This window comes from Setaria viridis, chromosome 5, assembly GCF_005286985.2.
Source record: "Setaria viridis chromosome 5, Setaria_viridis_v4.0, whole genome shotgun sequence".
In the NCBI taxonomy this organism is placed as follows: domain Eukaryota; kingdom Viridiplantae; phylum Streptophyta; class Magnoliopsida; order Poales; family Poaceae; genus Setaria; species Setaria viridis.
The window spans coordinates 38326523-38346685 of NC_048267.2; the positions used below are offsets into that span (position 1 = coordinate 38326523).

At 47.4% G+C, this 20163-nt stretch overlaps 2 protein-coding genes across 3 annotated transcripts; both read right to left on the minus strand.

Moving 5' to 3' along the window:
* Positions 1–4111: 4111 nt before the first annotated feature.
* On the minus strand, positions 4112–10699 carry LOC117857298 (uncharacterized). Of its 2 annotated transcripts, none has more exons than XM_034739894.2 (7): positions 10164–10699; positions 8246–8386; positions 7785–8150; positions 6751–6996; positions 6520–6612; positions 5076–5276; positions 4112–4726 (listed from the first exon to the last, which is right to left on the minus strand). In XM_034739894.2, the coding sequence occupies exons 1-7, from the start codon at positions 10563–10565 to the stop codon at positions 4511–4513; spliced, it is 1665 nt and encodes a 554-aa protein (XP_034595785.1). In that variant the 5' UTR covers positions 10566–10699; the 3' UTR covers positions 4112–4510. The 2 variants fall into 2 exon arrangements, with proteins under 2 accessions (XP_034595785.1, XP_034595786.1); XM_034739895.2 differs by lacking the exon at positions 10164–10699 and adding an exon at positions 9009–9638.
* Positions 10700–19177: 8478 nt separating this feature from the next.
* On the minus strand, positions 19178–19993 carry LOC117855429 (uncharacterized). The gene has a single exon (XM_034737781.2). The coding sequence runs from the start codon at positions 19841–19843 to the stop codon at positions 19469–19471; it is 375 nt and encodes a 124-aa protein (XP_034593672.1). The 5' UTR covers positions 19844–19993; the 3' UTR covers positions 19178–19468.
* Positions 19994–20163: the final 170 nt, after the last annotated feature.

The following is a 20163-nucleotide window of genomic DNA, read 5'->3' on the forward strand; positions in this document are numbered from 1 at the left end:
TTTGGTGCGCTTAGTCTGCTAGAATCTCCCTCCTAGCCGGTAGCCTTGCAACCTTCTGAGATAATTGCTCAGGTTTCGTAGGTCAAATACCTTGAGTATAATTTTTTTGGGGCATAACTGTTTGAGCTAACTCTTGTCTCTTGAGTTAGCTACTATAGTTTCTTTGGGAACATAGGCTTTTCATTAGTAGGGGAGATAAAATCAACATATAGTTGGACCTTGTCGTTTATGATTACGGTTCCATTAAACCATTTTATTGTAAAGTGAAATCTTGGTATGATTTGAGTTTTTCAGCATTTAATAATTACCCCCTATATTTAGAAATAAGTGAAGTTTGGGACAGCCACAGCATATCCAAAATATAACTTTGACTAATTCGTTTAGTTGCCAAATATTTATAGAACATAGGAAAAGTATACCTTTATGGAACCGCATTTCAAGACAACCCCAAACATCACTTATTTGTGATTGGAGTGGGTGTGTATTTTGACCTTTTAAGGCCAAACTAAGCATCTCAACCCGTAATTTGAGGTATCTATCAATTAGATCTGTGCATCTGCTTTTGATTGTAGCAAATAACACAGGGCTCCTTAAACTGCTGTTTCATCAAGCAGAAAATGGGCTCATTATAGTATAATCCTCCTCTGATCATTCATGAACATCAATGAAACTTTGAACCAAATCAACTAGGTTTAGTTATTAACAGGATTTCTTAGTTTGAAATATTCACGAAAAAAATCACCTTGCAGTTGCCATTCCCTCCTAGCTCTTGTTTCAAAATAAGATACGCAATAATTGTTTATGCTTATCTACCTCAAAAAAAAAATTGTTTATGCTTATCCTTTTTACGTTAGTTAGAATTGGATTACGTCCATTGTTGATCAGGCTATTCTAGGCTCTGCCAACTTGAATTTTTTGTGATGGAATTTTTTTCTCTGAAATTTAATTTTATATACTTGGCTGTTTGCCTAGTGCCTGGATCTTCTACCGAAGTGGGTCTGAAACATGCTTCTTTCCCCGTGTCTCATTTCTCTCAAAATTAACCAGCACTGTCATTAATTCAGTTTAGTTGTTCAACATTTCTTTTTCAGAATATTTGCCAGTGCTGAAGACATTGTTGTTGGTTGGGGACTGGGACTGCGTCAATATCTCTTCAGCTGTTCGAGCATATGGAGCTTTATTCTGGATACACTTTTATATAAATGTGAAATATGCTAATATGGGATAATGTTTCCTCAACCGTTTGAAGAGATTGTGGAAAGCTAATGCAAGGTGTTTTAGGGGATGTTTGTTTCTTTAGTCGCTCCTAAAATTTATGTCACATCGGATGTTTAGATACTAGAAGGATTAAACATGAGCTAATTATAAAACTAATTACACAGATGGAGGCTAATTCACGAGACGAATCTATTATAGCACATGTTTACTGTAGCATCACATTGTCAAATCATGGACTAATTAGGCTTAATAGATTTATCTCGTAAATTAGTCTACATCTGTGCAATTGGTTTTGTAATTAATCTATGTTTAATACTTCTAATTAGTATCTAAATATGATAGGAATTTTAAGAATTTTAGGACCGACCAAAGAAACAACACCCCCTTAGACCCCAGAGATGCTAGGCTCCTCATTGCCAATGAGTCTCAGGCAGTCCCAACCCACGATGTCAATGAGCAGCGTCTCTATGTTCCCAACGCACGATTTCTTGGTACGGGATTGTAATAAATTTTAATCCCCTCACTTCTCTCGGTTCCATCCTCCTCTCTCCTCATGCCCGCCGGCAAGCAGGTAGAGACGGTGGCTGCCTGATCCGCGCGCGCGACGGAGGACGATGGCGGGCGCTGGTGGCGGGGCTTCGGGTGGCTGTGGGGGCACTCGCGAGGGGCGGCGCTGGGCTTGTGGGCTCTGCTTGCCACGGCGAGCTGGCGAGTGGGGCTCCGAGTGGCCATCGCCGCGTGGTGGCAAGCCGGTGGGCGGGGCCAAAAACGAGCTACGGTTGAGGGAGGTCTTCGAGCGGCGGCAGGGCCGCGTGCAGGCCGGCGAGTGGGGGTGCCGAGACACGGCCGGCAAGGCCAAGCGCGAGCTGCGGCCAGCGGGCATCCTCCTCACCACAAAATCAAGCTCGAACACACTACAAAATTAGCCCCAACAGAGTACGTGGCCATCAAACTGAGCTCGAATCAAATCTTCCCCATTGAATCCAGTCAGATTCCCGTTCCATCCCCACCAAAATTGAGCTCCAAAATCCTCTAATCGAGTGACTGGCCTCTTATTACGTTGTTCTGTTTTTTCTGTGATATGTAATTCTAGATTGGTTGTGTGGATTCACTCACTCCCATCCTTCACTAGCGGAATGTTTGATTTCTCGAGTTAAAGTTTAGTTCGTGTGATATCAAATATTCGGAGACTAATTAAGAGAACTAAACATGAGTTAATTATATATATGGAGACTAAACGGCAAGACGAATCTATTAAACCTAATTAATCCATCATTAGCAAATGGTTACTGTAGCAGCACATTGTCAAATTATGGACTAATTAGGCTTAATAGATTCATCTCGCCGTTTAGCCTCCATCTGTGTAATGGGTTATGTAAATAGTCTACGTTTAATACTTCTAATTAGTATCTAAACATTCAATGTGACGTATCTAAACATTCAATGTGACGTATGCTAAAAATAAGCAAAGGAACCCAACGCCTCCTAGATTGACTGTGCTGTGGCCTAGGTGCTGCTGCTTCTACAAGCTGCCATGGCCAGGCAACGCCGAGCGCACCGCGCTAGCAGGCATGGCTCGCTCCGCGACATGTCAGCCGAACCTATCGCCGCAGATGCAGAGGACGAGCTCGCGGCCTCGCGCCGTCGTCCCCGCTCCCGTGTACGCCGCAGATTAGAGGTCGACCCCGTCCTATCCGCAAGCTCTAGGGCTCGAGGTCGAGGATGCGCCGGCGGCGGAAGCGGCAAGGTCGACGACGGGCGGTGGCCGGCGGTGGGCCCACGAAAACGTGTGCAGAAGAAACTCCGGCCGCCCAACGCGCTCTCGCTAAGGTCTCTGTGCTTTGTATACAGCGCCGAAACCACATCGTGCACGAGAAACTAGGGCATGGTGTATTCCCCTTTTTCCCAACTTTAGCACTATGCAAAAAGAAGATTTCCCATCACATCAAACTTACGGTACATGTATGTAGTACTAAATGTAGATGAAATCAAAACTAATTGCACAGTTTTGTTGTACTTTGCGAGACGAATCTTTTGAGCCTAATTAGTCAATGTTTGGACAATAAATTTACAAATACAAACGAAATACTATAGTTGCGCATTTATGACAAAATGCAAACTTTGTCACTCTCAATTTGGGAACTAAACAAGACCTTGCTTGCCGTATCAGATTTTTCTTACATGGCACCTTAATTAATTTTATGGACACTAGCTGAGGTGGAGGGTTAGGACTAGGGAGTAACAACCTGTTGGTTTTAGTCTCTCTGTTTTTTTGTTGGTTTTAGTCTTTCTGTTTTGTAGCTGTGTGGTAGGCTGGCAGCAAAGCACGAGAAATATAGGACGAGTAACATGGGCTGACGCTGGCAGTTTGGGCCTGTTCGCTTCAGCTTATAAGCTGGCTGAAAAGTTGAAACGGCTGATTTATTATGAGAGAAAAATATTGTTTGGTGGCTGATAAACCGGCTGAATAAGCTGAAGCGAACATGCCTTGCGTGCCTGTTGGACTAGCCTTTACATAACTGCTGGTACGGTCCAAATAGGATTTTGGACGTCCATTTTCTTGGTGTACCTGCGAACTATGTGATACTCGTAACTGATAAGAGTGCTGCTCTTGCAAACTTTCACGTATCACCGTATCATATTTTTTAAATACTACATTTTGACTTGGGAGTTTTAGGGAGTAATCCAATTGAAGGTCTGAAGGGCAAGTAGAAGGTTTGTGCGGGAAAATGATTTCTTTTTTCTGTTTGCCAGATACTAGATCAGAATGCGTCTTACTTATTTGTTAGGGGAAATCCAAACGTCGTTTTCCATGAGTCAGTCCTGAGCTCAAAATGCACACCGTGGTGTTTTTGTCACGGATTTAGTTCGGTCATCATCACCCGATACAAAATAAAGTTTAAACGCCCCCTCAGGGTACGTTGGTGATGCCACATATGACAAATCAAACAGCAGGACGGTTTCAACCGTGTACAATCAGCTTTTGATACAAGGATGCACGTACACTTCATCAGAGAAACTGAATGAAAGCACTAGAGATGTTTCCAGGACCCTAGAGCTGCGTGACTTTTGGGACATCAGGTGTTGATCTTTACTGTACAGTCATGGTCTTCCATATTCGAGGAAGTTGACATAACTTTCCTGCAACCTATGCATTTATACCTAAAGTATTATGTACAACTGAAGATTATGGCTACAAGACAGCGTGCGTAAAAAGCACACAGCATATCTAGATAGCACTAGCTGTGAGGGACAAGTAAATTTAGTGCTTCAGGTACAGTGATGCCTGACACTAGCAGCCCTTCGTCCTTTTGTAATCCGGAGGCAGGGATGGACATCTTTCGTTCATGTGGGCATATGGTTTCATGGTGTTGTATCCAGGCAGCTCCATCCGGTACCTACCCTTGATTTGGCAAAAGGGGAGCTTAACACTGTCACCCTTGTTGCACCACTCGGGAAGCCGAGTCGAGTTGTCCTCAAAAAAGTTGAGGGTGTAAGCATCTTTTATCTGCAAAATATGGGGCAGATAGATTAAAGAAAAACAAAGACTCCAGTATGGTTCCATGTATCGTGTCTCTACTATTGGAAAAACTCGAAAGCACAATATTGACTACAGTATAGAAGCCTTCCCAATCCCCCCTCTCCTCTCCCTATAAAGGATAATAAGATAGACCCCCTCTCCTCTCCCTAAAAAAGGATTGTAAGATAGACCATGCACTGCTAGGCTATCATGTACTAGATTATGAAATAGCTGCATTTGCAAAAAAGATATCCCCGCTAGATCCTTTTGTTCTAACATCAATTTCTATATATTTATAAAGTCGCACATTTAAGCACAAGGATTCAGGAGCACTTACTGTGAATTCAGTAACTTCAACAGAGTTGGTAATAGGGCCAAAGAGTCCAGCCTCCTTGTACATCATAAGTACGAAAGCAATACAAGATGCTGACTGACCATCTTCATAGACCCAGTTATCTTTCTCAGGAACAGTTAGTAACTTGTCAAATGTAATCCCACGTCTCTCTGATTCCACAATGATTTCAGGTAAATCAAGACCCTGAAAGAAATGGTGTCACTTTAGAACCAAACAAAAGCACTAAATAACTTTTAAGCACAATAAAATCGTAAAGTACAAAATCCTTCTATCTACATTTAAAATTTTAAAAACAGTACAAAAGGGTCTGACAGACCTCAAAGGTGAAACTAAAGTACCAGTTCCTAGTTGTAATAGGGCCTGTTTGTTTGAGCTTCATGGTAGCTTCTCAGTGTGAAAAGCCAAAACCTCAAATAAACAACTTATTTCTCGTGCAGCTTTCGAAAAGCTAGAAGCTCAGAAAAGCTGAGTTTATATGGAAAGCTCAGTTTTATGAGCTTTTCGTAGCTTTTTGAGCTCAGAAAGCTTTTGCTAGTGTTGTCTTTTCAGAACAAAAAGCCAGCGGCAGCTTTTCAGAAAAGCTCAGAAGCTGCAGCTCAAACAAACAGGCCCTACATGCAACAAGGAATCCGGATACAAATTGATCCCTTAGTACGGAACTATGGAAAAAAAACATGTCTAGCGCAGCACAGCATTTCTACTTATACCCACGCAATAGTGGGCACTCTTGACCAAGTGATCAATTTCAGTACAAGCTAGTTATTGCCATAAAATTGTAAAATACAGGCGCATCAACCAAAGCTGCCAGCACGACCTTATTGCTAGCCAACATAACTTATCTATGCATGGTCCCATGCACAGATTGACAACTGGAATGGAACTATAAGTTCTAACTGAATAGCTTATCAAACTTGTCTTGGTCCTTATTGCCACTCATCTGCAGTATTTAAGCACTGGCCTCTCTGTTCTTTGCTACCATTTGCTAAATCAGGTTCACAGCGATGATAGAGTTATATAGGCAATACCACCACTGGAGCACACCTCATGTGTGCCATCTAACACAGCCTAAACATTTTGAGGGGTGCCACGCGAGTGCAAGCAATGCTCACACTGGAGCACTAGAGGCACACAGGGCTGATGCTGGTATTTTCCTTGCACAAGTTAAGTTGAACTACTTGTTTGTTTGTTTGTCAGTTGCCATGTCACCTGAATTATCTAGCCATCTCATCTTAACTAAACTCTCAAGTGATCCGAGAGTGAATATTTGGACCTTTTCAGAAGTTAGGCCTAAAATCAGCCATCACCACATGCAGGAATCAAGGGACCAAATTGTGCATCAATCCAAATGTAATAAATACCCATGTAAAATAAATAACAGCTACTGGAAAACACTTAACAGAAGCATAGCAAACAGATCTAAATAAACCTTAGTTCCAAGCCGTTTGTTAAGGGCTTCTTTCCACAAATTAGCAGCATACTCTGGTTGAAGCTTGGTCCATACAGTCATAACAGAAGCAACCTGGATCATTCATTAAGATTTCAGTAACAGCTAACAAAACCTTCAAAATTGCATAGTCTAACCTAAAAAAACTTGGCCAGTGGGGGAAAGTTCAGCAGGTGAAAAGATATTAAAAAAAAGGTACATGTAGAATCATACCACATGAGCATCTAATGGTGGTGGATAGTTATCGCTGATGGTATCGATCCAGCTAAATATCATATTGTGATACCCATAAGGCTTCCCACTCATGTTTTTTGCATAATTCCAAGCTGCTGTCTCATTAAATTTTGCTCGCAAATCTGGATGCAAAGGAAGCAGTGCAATCTGAGGATTTGAATCATCCTTTGTCACTTCAAACTCCCACCATTCCTCCCAGGGCAAGATAGCAATAACATCTTCTCCCTGCAATCCGCTATTTCTTAGCTTTATATGGGACATTGAGACTGATACAACTAATAAAAGTAAATTTGCACTATGAGGGAGGGCACCCGTTGGTATGCAATGCTCTGTTAGGCATAGTTATATAGTTTTGCATAATGGCGCGTACTAGTTCAAGCCGATAATTGAATGCAGTAAAATTACACAAATAAACAAATAGCAATGCTGGAAGCTGCCAAACTTTTATTCCAACGGCATTTGATTTATACCCAGATTCCAGATGGAACAGCTAGGGTTGGCACTTGCAATGATATCCCTTGTTTTGTCTTTCCGGTTTATGTTTTCTGTTCTTTTAAGCAGAACATATTAATGATGCATTCAAAAGGAAAAACAACATTACCCATACACATTTACAATTGTAGACACTGACCACAACAAGAACATCATTTTCTGGTTAAATGAACACATGCTATGGAAAGGGGCTGTATCCTAGTGAAATAGCGCAAATTACTACTCATTCTTTGTAGTCATTCAGTTATTTTTGCAAGAATATCGTTGGGGTCACTTTAGATATCATTTGGAATCTTTAATCCTTGATCAAACCTCTGTGGACTCACTCACTATAGGAGTTCAAGCTAATCGATATAACAAAAACACGTTATCGATGGGCAGGACACCTATTGCAAAAACAGTTAACAACTTAACATGATGAGATTTGAGAGTTAACATTTTTTACTTGATAATCGCACATCTGCACTGCATGAGAAAATAACAAAACATACACATAAGTTATGCCAGTTAAGGGCCAATACCTTTTCGTTTTCATTACCCGATTCCCCAACCCAAAGCTTTCCATCAGAGTCCCTAAGGCAAACTGCAGTATGGCCTGCGTAAGCACCAGTAACCCACTTCTCCAGTGTTTCAAAACCACCCCAGCGCCCACGAATCTTGGATAAAACCAAGAAATCTCCAGAGTGGATGTCATCAGTATTTAACTCTGATACCCAAGGCTTCGGCCGTTCCTCAAATGTAGCACCCATATGCTTCTTGAGAAAGTTAAGATTTGCATTCTCGCCCCATGCAGTATTTGTGAACAGAGGAAAGACCTCCCAAAGTGCTCGAAGTGTCCCAATTGTTCCAGATGGCATAAGGAAAATGGACACCCCATTACGTTTCACCTGTTTATAATGAAACAAACTAGAAATCTTGTATCCAATATGCATATGTTGAATAAACGCCAATTGTATTAATTAAAGCAGAAGTGAATACTTACATATTCATACTCAGCCTCACTTTCCCATTCTTTGAAATCAAGGGTGTGCTCTCGCCCCAAAAAGTAGTAATCCCATGTAACACGGTAAGGTGTGGCAAATACGTAGAGATCTATGCAAGTCCAGCTGTGTGCTTTGGTTGTCTGCAGAAAGAAAGCATGGGATAATGTAAAGCGAAGGAAAACAAATGCACAAGTTAGGAGCCACAATTCACAGAAAACACACAGCATAGTAGCACTACATACATGAATAAATAAGTGCACAAGTTGAACTGTCTAGGCACCATTGACCCATGCAAGTTACAAGACACAACTGTATGTTCGACAAAATTTGTAGATTCGTGTGAAGGCACGTTTTGATTGAATCCTTGGCTCAAAGTCACCAAACATCAACTGGTCAAGTCCCCCATCACCCAGCTACAATCACATAAAGAACACAACAATTGGTAGCACTAAACTGCTAACTATACCAATTTTAGAGTAGACTTTTTTGAAAGACGGATCGATAGACTAAATATACACGAATTGAATCTGCTAGCTACCATTTACCTTGTAGAAACAGTTCCACCTCCAACTCAACCAAGCAAGTTACACGAGAAAGCCAAACATTTCAATGTAATCCGCGCAATTTGTGTTACTAAATTTTGATCCGAGTCTGAGATCAAAATCACCATATCTACTGGAAATCTTCCGTCAAGTAGCTCTACCATTCACTCGGCCGAATACAGAAGCCAACAAGGCTATTGGGTCCGGTACAGGAGCTCACCTCCACATGAACTACGCCGCCTCCGAGTCCCCCGTTGGTCCCGTTGCGGAACTCCACCCACGCCCGGTTCTCGTAGAAACAGGCCCCCTTCCACTCCGCGGTGCTGCCGGCATCCCCATCCTCCGGCGCGCGCGCGGCGCCGACGAAGGACGGGAGCAGGTCGGCGGGGCCCCGGAGCGCGAGGCGGCGGAGCAGCGGCTGCGCCACGGGCCATGGCAGGAGCGGGAGGAGGTCTCCCGGGAGGACGGGCGCGCGGAGGGGCGCCTCCAGGAGCCCCCGGAGGACGCGGGGCGGGCCGGCGAAGAGGAAGAGGAGGGGGAGGAGGAGCAGGAGGGGGAGAACGAGGAGCTTTAGCTTGGATCCTCCCATGGCGGCAGTTAGTGGTTAGGGTTATCTATGCTCAAGCAGTTAGCGGCGGCCGTTGGGTTCCCCACCTAATTTCACGGCCGGGAGCTTGCCAGCGGAGATGGAGTCATGGAGGAGTTCTGTTCTGAGAGTCTGAGGGGAGGGGAAGGGGAAACCTGAAAAGGTCCAATTCCGGGAGGGAAAGAGTAAGGTAATTATCGTGTTTCTCAAGGTTGCTTTGGTTAATTTGCTGTTGCTTAAGCAAATTTCCAATTCTGCCAATGTTGACCCAACCTGCACACGAGGGGCGATCAGCACAACAAGGGAGGGCCTGTTGTTGTTACGAGTTGGATTCCTCATCCACGTCGATGGTTCAGTGTTCAGTTAAACAATAACTCGTTCTGCACAATAATTAAAAAAACTCGTTTTGCACATTCCAGGGATATTCTAGTCCACACTCCACATACGTGTCCCAATCACTAAATAAAGTCACTGGGCCAGACACGCAAGGCCAGGGAACAGTTACGTCGCGCGCGGTGTCACTCTCTCCCGAGTTCTGCATTCATAGCAACCAAAATGTAGCAACAAGAACAGCTTGCTCCGGGCCCAGGCGAGTTTCCTAATGTTCTTCGGCCATCTAGTGGGTTCCTTAAACACACAGCAACGAGATAGTACTAACAGTTTCTTTCTATAAGCAGATCGTGCTAACAGTTGACCATTGTGTTCAGCAGCACGAGCGCTTTGTCATCTTCCTCCTCCGAGAAGATGAAATTTTTGCTAAAACCGTGCTCGGGCTGGAAGACGGCGTACCTTGATGTGGAGCGTGCCTCCGCCGTACTTGGACCCGCTCTCGTTGTGGAGCACGAGCCACGCCTCGTTCTCGTAGAAGCAGGCCCCCTTCCACCGCACCTCCCCTCCGCTGTCGCTGCCGGGCGCCGCGCCCGGCGCTCCCGCCGACGCCGCGCCGACGAACACCGGGAAGATGTCCGACACGCCGCGGAGCGCCCGGAGCGCGGCCATGGCGACGCCCCGGGGGAGGAGGGGCAGCACGTCCGTGGGGCTGAACGGGAGGGCCGTGAGACTAGCGCCCCACGGCGTGACCAGGCGCCCGAGGTACCCATCCTCCGATGAGCTCGTGGAGAGGAGGAGCGCGGCTGCTGCCACGACGAGCAGCAGAGCGGCGGCGGCTGCGGGCCTGTTGGGGCTCACCATGATGTGGTGACTGCTGGCCTACTGGTCTGATCTACGGGCTCCGGGTCCGGGGTTCATGGATTTCTACTTATCGGGAGGAGGTTTTCGACGGGTTCCGTGTCAAAGCGGAGCAGCAGGGTGAATGGAGACAGGGGCAGAAGTATCCGGTACGCAAATGTTGGCGTTGCTTCTCATCTCTAGCCGGTTGTTGAATTGTGTGGTTTTGGGCCGGCGAGGGCCCCCGGAGGCCCCAGAATTATTTACTTGGTTTTTTCTGTAAAGAGAATTTAATGATTTGGTTACCGGGTATGGGTGGGTGATGGCAGTACGCTGAAGAAAGTGGAGCAATTGGATGCTAAAGTGGATAGTCCGTGGTACCTGTGAGCAGGGATTGGGATTTCGTTTTTTTGAAATTTTTTGGTCCCTAGAAAAGACCAAATTTCGTAAAATTCCGGCCGAAATTTGGACTAAAAGGTGTATCTTTCGGTGGAGATAGTGAAATTTCGGGCAAATAGTAATTTCGGTCACTACTGAAAACATCGAAATATCGCAAAATTCGCGAAATTTCGGCCAAAATTTTGAACACTGCCCGTGAGTTGACTCCAATCGATTGCAACATGCACGTCGTTTTAAATTTTACAGGTATAGAAAATTTGTTATATATTTAGATATAATATTGTCGGTGTCAAGAATTACGGGTCAAGACTCCGGCAAGTAAATTTGTTTTTTATGCGCGTAAGGCTCGGATGGTTGCACGAGAGGACACAAGGTTTATACTGGTTCGGGCAGGAATAGCCGTACGTCCAGTGCGGGTGGCTGCTCGTGTTACTCGTACCAAGTCTGTAGTAGGGGCTACAAACAGGCGAGAGAGGGAAGCTAGTTCCCAGGTCTCTATGGGTGTTTTTCGTCTGGTAGTTCGGTTGGTTCGTACTTAGGGTGAATTCGGGGTTCGGTCTCTGGATCCCTCGCCCTCGGGGCCCCTGGTCTCCTTTTATAGTGCAAGGAGGATACAAGGGTTACAAATGAGCCGGGCGTAAGGAAAGTAAAAAGGTAGAAAGGTAAGCAAGGAAGGTAAAGCACATGGAGATGGGCCGAGCCACCGGGGTTGCCACCTTTCCTTCTGATTTCTACATCCTGTCAGCATGGCCGCCGAGGAGGGGTGGTTGCCGGTAGGTCCCATCGATGACCCAGCGGTCGGCCACTGTAGCCGAGCACGCGAGACGTGCGTGGCGATCGACCACTGTAGCCATGCGAGTTGATGATGATGACTGGCCACCGTAGCCGTGCACGTCGCGGATGACGGGCGACCACTGTAGCCACGCATGTTGACCAGGGGCGCGGCTGACACGCCCCTGCTGCCAGGCTGAGCGGGAAACCGAACGGCGCACCCTTCTTCGTTAGGCAGCATGGGCGATGAGTGCCCTATGACGAATGTCATAGGGGAGGGTTAGGATGGGGCAGCTGTAGCCCTGTGCAGTCGTGGCAGCAGTGCGTCGCCCGAAAACTCCGGTGGGTCACGTCGAGAAATGCTGGCGCCTCTCCGTGTGTCAGAGTCGTATTCCGGACATGCGCGTCCCATCGGTTGCATTTATGGCGAGATCGGTGGGGGCCCACAAGATCTGCGCCCTCGTCTGCTGGTCCGCGCACGTCCTTGGTCGAGGCGAAACTTTGTCTTGTGGGTCCGGATATGTCCGACCCTTAGCGCCCGGGGTCGGGCGAGACGGAGCCTTGCGCTCGGGGTCGGGCGAGGCGGAGACCTGCTGGGAGGGATCGGACGAGGCGGAGACATGCTGCAAGGGGTCGAGCGAGGCAGAACTCTCCCAGCTGGGATGAGGAGCGGCCTCAGGGGGTCGAGCGTGTCCGACCCTGTGACCCGGGGGTCGGGTCAAGTCGGCGGACCCTTATGACCGTCGTTTAAGGAATATAAGGAAGTCGTTAATATTTCCTCCCGACAAATATATATCTATATATATAGAAAAAAAAAGTATATATCTAGAAAAATTAAAATAATGTGAGGAGTATATGCTCCATTTTTTGGAGGTTCCGGAACTCTGGAATTGATATTCCTGCTATAATTTGAAATGTAAGGAGTAGATGCTCAGTTTTCCGAAGGTTCCCCGTGGAATTGATATTCCTACTGCATGTGCAACCGCCAATCGCAAGGGCCAAAGTACGTACAAATCAATCGTGCACCTTTCCCAAAATCAGAGCGTAAGAGATCTAAATTTTTTGAGTAAATTGCACCTACCATACAACAACTTGTCAAGTGGGTGCAGATTGGTCCAACATCTTGTAAAATGATTACAATACCTTGTTAAGTAGGTGCAAGTTGGCCCAACACTTGTAAAATAATAAATTTATTATAATAATTTGATCCAAAAACTTGTAAAATGTTTAAACTAGTATAATGACTTAGCAAATTGGTGCACCTACAGTCTGAACGTTAGAACGACAACGAATTAAGCAAAATAGATGGACATTTGAATTTTAATTTATTTCAATCCATAATTTTTTACTTTTTGTTAATAAAAGTCATCCATCATGACTCAACTATGCACGTAACTTATTTGTTCATTAGTTAAAATTAAATCAAATTTTAGAATTACGCCATTAGCATTACCAAGACTAAATTCATAAGAGAGACCCTAGGATCTTAGGTTTCTGCTTTTGCTCATGTATTCAACAACTGTAGAGAAGTATGTCTGTTTCTATTATTTTAGCTCATTTTTACTTTCTAAATAAGTACATGAGGCTTTGAAAATATTTATGACAAACTTTTAAAAGATATTGTTAGTATGTATTAAAATAGCAGGCTTCTTTAGCCAAACAAAAATGCATATAATCAAACATGTAAAAATAGTGAGGGCGAAATCACTATGAATATGAAATTAATTATTCCTAATTAAAATTTAATTATTGTATAAAAAAGAGTTAATATGAAGACATGACAATAATTTTTTTTCTAAACGCACAGAAGGTTCTAGTCCTGGCCAAGTATGCTACCATCGGCATGGTCAAATAATGCTTAATATCTTGTTCCGATGTGAATATATTCTGGTTCGACATTTATGTTGCTTGTTATAATATTTGGACTGCAGATGCACCAAAATGCCAAGTTATATTGCAGTGAAATGAGCATTTTACAAATTTTTGGACCAATCTGCACCCACCTATCAAGTTATTGTAGTAGATTAAACATTTTATAAGTTGTTTGAACAATCTGCACCCACCTGATAAGTTATTGTACTAGATTGAGCATTTTACAAGTTTTTGGACCAATCTGCACCCACCTAACAAGTTGTTGTATGGTGGGTGCAATTTACTCAAATTTTTTTAAGGCTTCAACATAAAACTTGTATTGCTTGGACTGTTTCAATGGGGTTAGAGCATCAATGGGGTTAGAGCATCTCCAGCAGATTGAGAAAACCAATCCACTTTACCTATATTCCTAGTTAAAGGGGATTGAGGAGGAAAAACATACCTTCAGCGGATCCTGTTTCACAATTCCCTTTCCCTATAATTTTTCTCAAACCCCTTTATCCTCCTCACTCTCCCCTTTCTTTTCTTAATCATCCTCTCTTTTGCTTAATCCCCTTTCCTCCTCCTCCTTCTCGTCACCCCGACGCACCGCCTGCCATCCCACCTCCCTTGTCGTCGCCTCCCATCTCTCTCCTCGCCTTTCCCGTGCTGGAGCCTCCCTCTCCTCGTCGTCGGCCGCGCCCGCCTCCAGCTCGTTGGTCCACCCGCTGCAGCCTTCCCGCCCTTCATCCATGCTGCGCCGCCGTCCCCCAAGGCCAACCGCGGCCCCACGCCACCACCCCTCTGAGCTGGTGCTTTGGCGCCCCATCGTGCCGCGCCGCCGCCTTTCCAAGCCGGGTGCAGCCCATTGTGACGACCGCCCCCAAATCTTCCATGTAATCTTACTCCTAGCCCCTGAGCACCTGTTTAGTTTTCCGCGCCTAAGTGTTCAGTTCAACCTTCCGACCGGTCCCGACCCCTGAGACCCGACCCCTCCCCGCTTTGCTCCGGTTCCGACCCCGCCAAACCTAGCCCACCGTCGGATCCTTCTAAGTCCTCCCAAACCGTCCGTTATATCTGACCGGTGGACCCGCGAGATCTTTTTCCCAGATCTTCCGCGACAGGCGCACTTGAGTTGCATGCCCGCTTCAGAGTCTCCCCGCCGCGTGGCTCACCTTCTCCGACGCCCGCCGCTCAGCCTCGTCTCTGGCCCGCGACCGAATGGATTCTCGCGCCCCCTTCCCCAATTGCAGCGAAAGCTCCTCTGCTACCCTTTCTGCAGCACCTCGCCACCCGTGCCCATCATCACATCGCCAGATCCCGGCTGCAGAGCCCGATGTCGCCCGTCTTTTCCGTCACTTCGAACACAGTCGCGCCGCCTGGTCTTCGCTACCCGACGATTCCTCCTTCGCCAACCCCGACCACGGCAGCGACAGCTCCTTTCCCCGCCCTGTCAGAAGCCGCCCGACAATCTGTTGCTCCGCGCTTGCCCGCGCGCCCGCGGCTGCCTGTCTTCTCACCTGTGCGTCCTCGATTCTAGCGTCGTTAACCCGGTCACTTCCATCAAATCTACCGCACGACGACACCCGCCTCCGCCAAATCTCAACCACCGGCATACCCGCTCCTGCGCCGCCCTGACGCCAGAGCCCGATGACCGCTGGCGTCATCCCCGAAGTCCTGCACCACCGCCCTCGTCGCTCAATCGCCGCCCCGGTAGAGCACTCCATTGCTTCTTCCCCGGCAATCGCGCTGCTCCCCTTCTCTCTTCCGCGCCGCTTCCCTTCTCCCTTCCCAGCCGCTATAAAAGGGAATGCGCAAACCCCGCCGAAGTTCCCTCCGCCATTGCTGCCTTCCGCCATTCTCTTGCTCCCTGCTCAAGCCCCAGCGCCACACACTAAGTTCCTGAGGAACTCTCCTCTCCGCTCCCCTCCGTTTTCCCCCAAGCCACCAGCCGCTTGCTCCTCCGTGCTGCGTAAGAGCTCACTTGTGATCCACAAGAAGCGCCGCCGCCGCCAGAGCACTGCCGGACCCCGCCGCCGTCAAAGCCTTAGTTCCTCCGCCCAAGTCTGTTTCTTCCCGACCCCAAGTTTTCCTTGTAGGAAGAAGGTAAGCTGCCGACCCCAGTCCACTTTGCCTGACCCCTCTTATCCACCCGACCCCAGTTCCGTCTCGCCCGACCCTATCTGTTCTGCCGACCCCTACCCGCCTCGCCCGAGGGCTCGGCTGTGATCTTTTCTTCAATCCGAGGGTGTGTGTGTAAAACTTAGGGGGTGTTTGGATAGCAGGTGCTAAATTTTAGCACCTGTCACATCGGATGTTTGGACACTAATTAGGAGTATTAAACATAGTCTAATTACAAAACTAATTGCACAACCCCTAGGCTAAATCGTGAGACGAATCTATTAAGCCTAATTAATCCATCATTAGCGAATGTTTACTGTAGCACCACATTGTCAAATCATGGACTAATTAGGCTTAATAGATTTGTCTCACGATTTAGCCTAGGGGTTGTGCAATTAGTTTTGTAATTAGACTATGTTTAATACTCCTAATTAGTGTCCAAATATCCGATGTGACATGTGCTAAAATTTAGCACATGCCTCCCAAACACCCTCTTAGGAACCCTTCAACGCTTGCGTCTAAGGATCCCTAGTATACCACATCCTCTAGTTTAAGGATCAGATCATAAGTTCCTTTCCAACCCTTACCTCTTGATCTCCACCAGCTCCGTTGAACCCCCCCTCCTGCTCTGTGTCGCAAGTTTCTGGGCTCAGTTTTGCAAGTGTTGCTGTTGAAATAACCGTCTATGCTAACTCTTGCATTGCATTCGTGTAGAGCTGCGCCTCGCCGACGGCTTCTACGAACTACACCCGGCGCCAGAGGACGAAGCTGTAGCTGAGCTCCTACCCCCAGAAGCCGAAGTCGCCCCCGAAGTCGAGCAGTTCTCTTCCTCCTTGCTCAAAGGCAAGCCCCGGCTGCATGAAAACCCTGTGTTGTTTTACCAGACTTGCGCATGCCTTCGGTAACATGCTTATGCATTTACGTATAGGAGTTGTTTGGAACCCTAGATGCATATCCTAGCTCCCATGATTTGAACACTAGCTGTTGGACCGAGTAGCTGCTTGCTTAACTAAGAAACGGTAAAAGCCGAGTGATTTCCTGTCACTCGCGAGTTGTAGGAGTTGACTGTTTACCCTTCTGTTACAACTGTAAGGACGATGGACGGGGCAGGGTTTGGGTAACTCTTTGGTGGTCGGATGGTTGCCCTGTCTGTCTATGAAAACTTGCTAAGGCCCGACAGTGGTGGTGTTCGTGATCAAGTGTTTGAAAGTACTAACCTCATACTTAGTATGGGATGAGGAAGCCTAGTACCGGATTGAACCTAAACGTGAGCGGTCGCCCTATTGTTCTTGGAACGGAGTTTCAACTGCTGGTTGTCGCACGTGGTTAGGGGATTAATGGGGAAGGCCGACACAGGAAGCGACCTCCGAGTGCGCGGATGTCGTGAGGTCAGGTTCAGCATGCATGGTTAAAGAACTCGAATCGATTCGTCTGCCTCTCACAGTTTGAGACTGCTTGATCGCTATGTCACCCTGAGTAAATGAGGAATCTGATGATGACATGGTTTTGTTGATATCTACGTACCTTGTTTTGGTTCTATGATTGCTTAGAATAGGTTGCAAAACCTAGACCGGTTAATGAACCTAGAACCAGAGCTAAAACTTGAAAATAGGGTTTTACTTAGTGCTTTTGGCAAACAAACCCCTCAGCCAAAAAGCCCTGCATGTCTAGAAGTGTGGAGTAGTTTTACTCCTGTCGGTTAAGTCTTGTTGAGCTTAGTAGCTCAGCCTTGTTGTGGCTCCTGTTTTTCAGGTGAAGTTGCTGTTCCCGACCCTTCTCCCGCTGGCACTTGGCCGCCCCAGCTCCCTCCGGGTTGGACGGTCGAGTGGGATCCCTCCTCGGACGGCGAGGAGAGGGATCAGTGATGTCCCGGCTAGCCTCACCAGGGATGTCCGACCCCGACGTTGCTTCCGCTAGTGGTTTTACCTTTTGTTGTCTTTCTGAAAACCCTGTAAAACTCTGATGTTTACTTCATAATCAAACTAAGTGGTTAATTTGTTAACTCGGTGGACTTGTTGTACTCTCTGGAGCCGCTCACCTTCGTGTGGGTCTGCTAAAAAGGTCCTGTTCAAGTGGTTAAATTGGAGGAAATCCGACGGCACTTCGTGTTTACTCGGCTTAGGCATGAGCGCTGCGTATCAGGCGGCTAAATCATGTTTAACCAAGTAGATCCGAAGTGGATCCGCCACACCCATCCTGGAGCAAGACGCGAGAGAGAGGAGAGAAAAAAAATGAAGGGAGGAAAAAATTACCCACTGTCAGTGGATCCCACATGTAAGCGAAAGGGAAAGGGGAACAGAGAAAGGGGATCTGCTGCAGCAATGGTCACTTGAAAATATGTTTTCTCAATCCCCTTTAACTGGTACAGGGTAATAGTTTTTTTTCTGAATCTGCTAGAGATGCTCGATGCGCTTGCCGGACACGGGAGGGGCCAATGCATTCCGCAAATGAGCCTAAACTGTTGAACTCGCGCGGTTGACCAAACGTACGAGCATATGAAATTTGGGCCCATACGTTTATGCTTACGCCTGATGCGGCCCATATCGAACGGAACGCGCGCAGCAGCGTAGCCCCCGCAGCGCAGCATGCCAACTCTTGCAGCTGAGAGCTGACGCTGACGGCGGCTGCGCCGAGCGCCCGCTTCCCAGGGCAGGCAGCCGCGTACGCAGCAAAGAGGGAAGCACGCCGGCCACCGCGCGCCGACAGTGGTCCGAACATGCACGCGACCCATCGCGTTCATTCCGTCCCGGCGGTGCAGCGTGAACACGCAGGTTGGCACGTGCCGCCGCCCTCGCGGTTAGCGTGCACGCCGCCGGGTCGCCGGCTCAGGAATCAGGATGCCCAGCCACTCCACGCGCGCGCGCCGACCACGCCATGTTTCGTTCCGCCGATGCCCAATGGCTCTACTGCACCTTCGAGTCCCTCACTCCGTCACTCGTGAGTCGTGACCTGAGCTCCAACTCCATGCCCGCACGGCAGGTGCGATTAGTCCGGCCGGTGCGCGGATACTGATCGGCGACGACGACGACAGGCTATCGAGCAACGAGCCGCGCAAACACCGAAAGAGCGGTGGCTACAAAGGGTCCATGAACGACGAAAGATGTACGCTTTTTTGCTTGGTTGCCAGATTCACTCGTGTTTTCTCATTGCTTTTCGTTCTCTACTTTTATTCCGATGTGAGATCCCTTGTTTCTTTTGCGACCGTATAGTATGGATGCTCGCGGACGGCGTACTGCGTGACGGCGTACTGCGTGTACGAGTTCAAAGTCATAAGCACCACAGTATGAACGGAACTTCAGGAATTGGCCTTCACAGATTCTTTTCCTACACCTGAAAATTTGACTTTACATTGGAATTTCCCTACTACAGTTATGTACATATCTAAAAAATCGATATCTACACAGATTAGTGATTACCCCCGAACAAGGTGAAAACAACGCGGAAACCAAGATGACATTGAGAGGTGGTAGGAGAATTTCTGAACCACCGGATACTTCGAGGACTAAACTGGATACTAAAAATATTAAACATGAACTAATTACAAAACTAATTACACGGATGGAAGTTAATTTGCGAGATGCTATTAATGCTATTAAGTCTAAGTAACCATTTGCTAATGATAGATTAATTAGGCTTAATATATTCGTCTCGAGAGCTTTTGCCGTTAGTTTTATAATTAACTTATACAATGTAACAGGAATCAAACACGACCTTAATCACGATCGAGATCGATCGAATTCTCCGACGACCTTAATCACGATCGAGATCGATCGAATTCTCCGGTGTCATGACTCCACGGCCTCGGGGATGCTCTGCAGCGCGGGCTTCCAGTGCCAGTGCTCTTCCCTGTGGTGGTGCACCTCCCCGGAGTTCATGATGTCCGCCAGCAGCTGCTCCGTCGACCGCCGGCTGCCCAGCCCTAGCACTGGCAGCTGCAACCCATGGCCGCCGCTGGCCCTCTTCTCCATCAGCTCGTGCAGCTGCCTCTTGGTGATCCTGATGGTCACCTCCGACGCGTGCTCCTCCGGCCTCTCGTGGTGATGATGGTCATGGTGGTGGTGGTGGTGGTCGCCCTCCTCCGAGGACGAGGCCTCCTCCTCCCACTCGCCGTCGTCGGCCCACGACTCCACTGCGCGCTGCGACGCCGTGCAGTTCCCCATGAAGAAAACTATCTGCTTGGAGGCGGACCGGCTTGATGAACTGCCTGGCTTGAGCTAAGAAGCTCCTTCCTTGTTTGCTGGATTCTCTCTCTCTTGTAGCAGTAGGCTGCTTTGAGATGAATGAATGGATAAGTAATGTAAGCAAATGGGTTTGGGAGTCCATTTATAGCTGAACGTGGGTGAGAGGGGAGGCTGCGAGGAAGAGGGTGCACATGCCGTCGCGTTCCTTCCGCTGTTCGTCCGTGATGTCACATCGGGTTGTCGGGTTCCATGTTCCGACGTGGCGAGCTGGTCGTGTCCCAGGTCAGAGGAGCTCATCC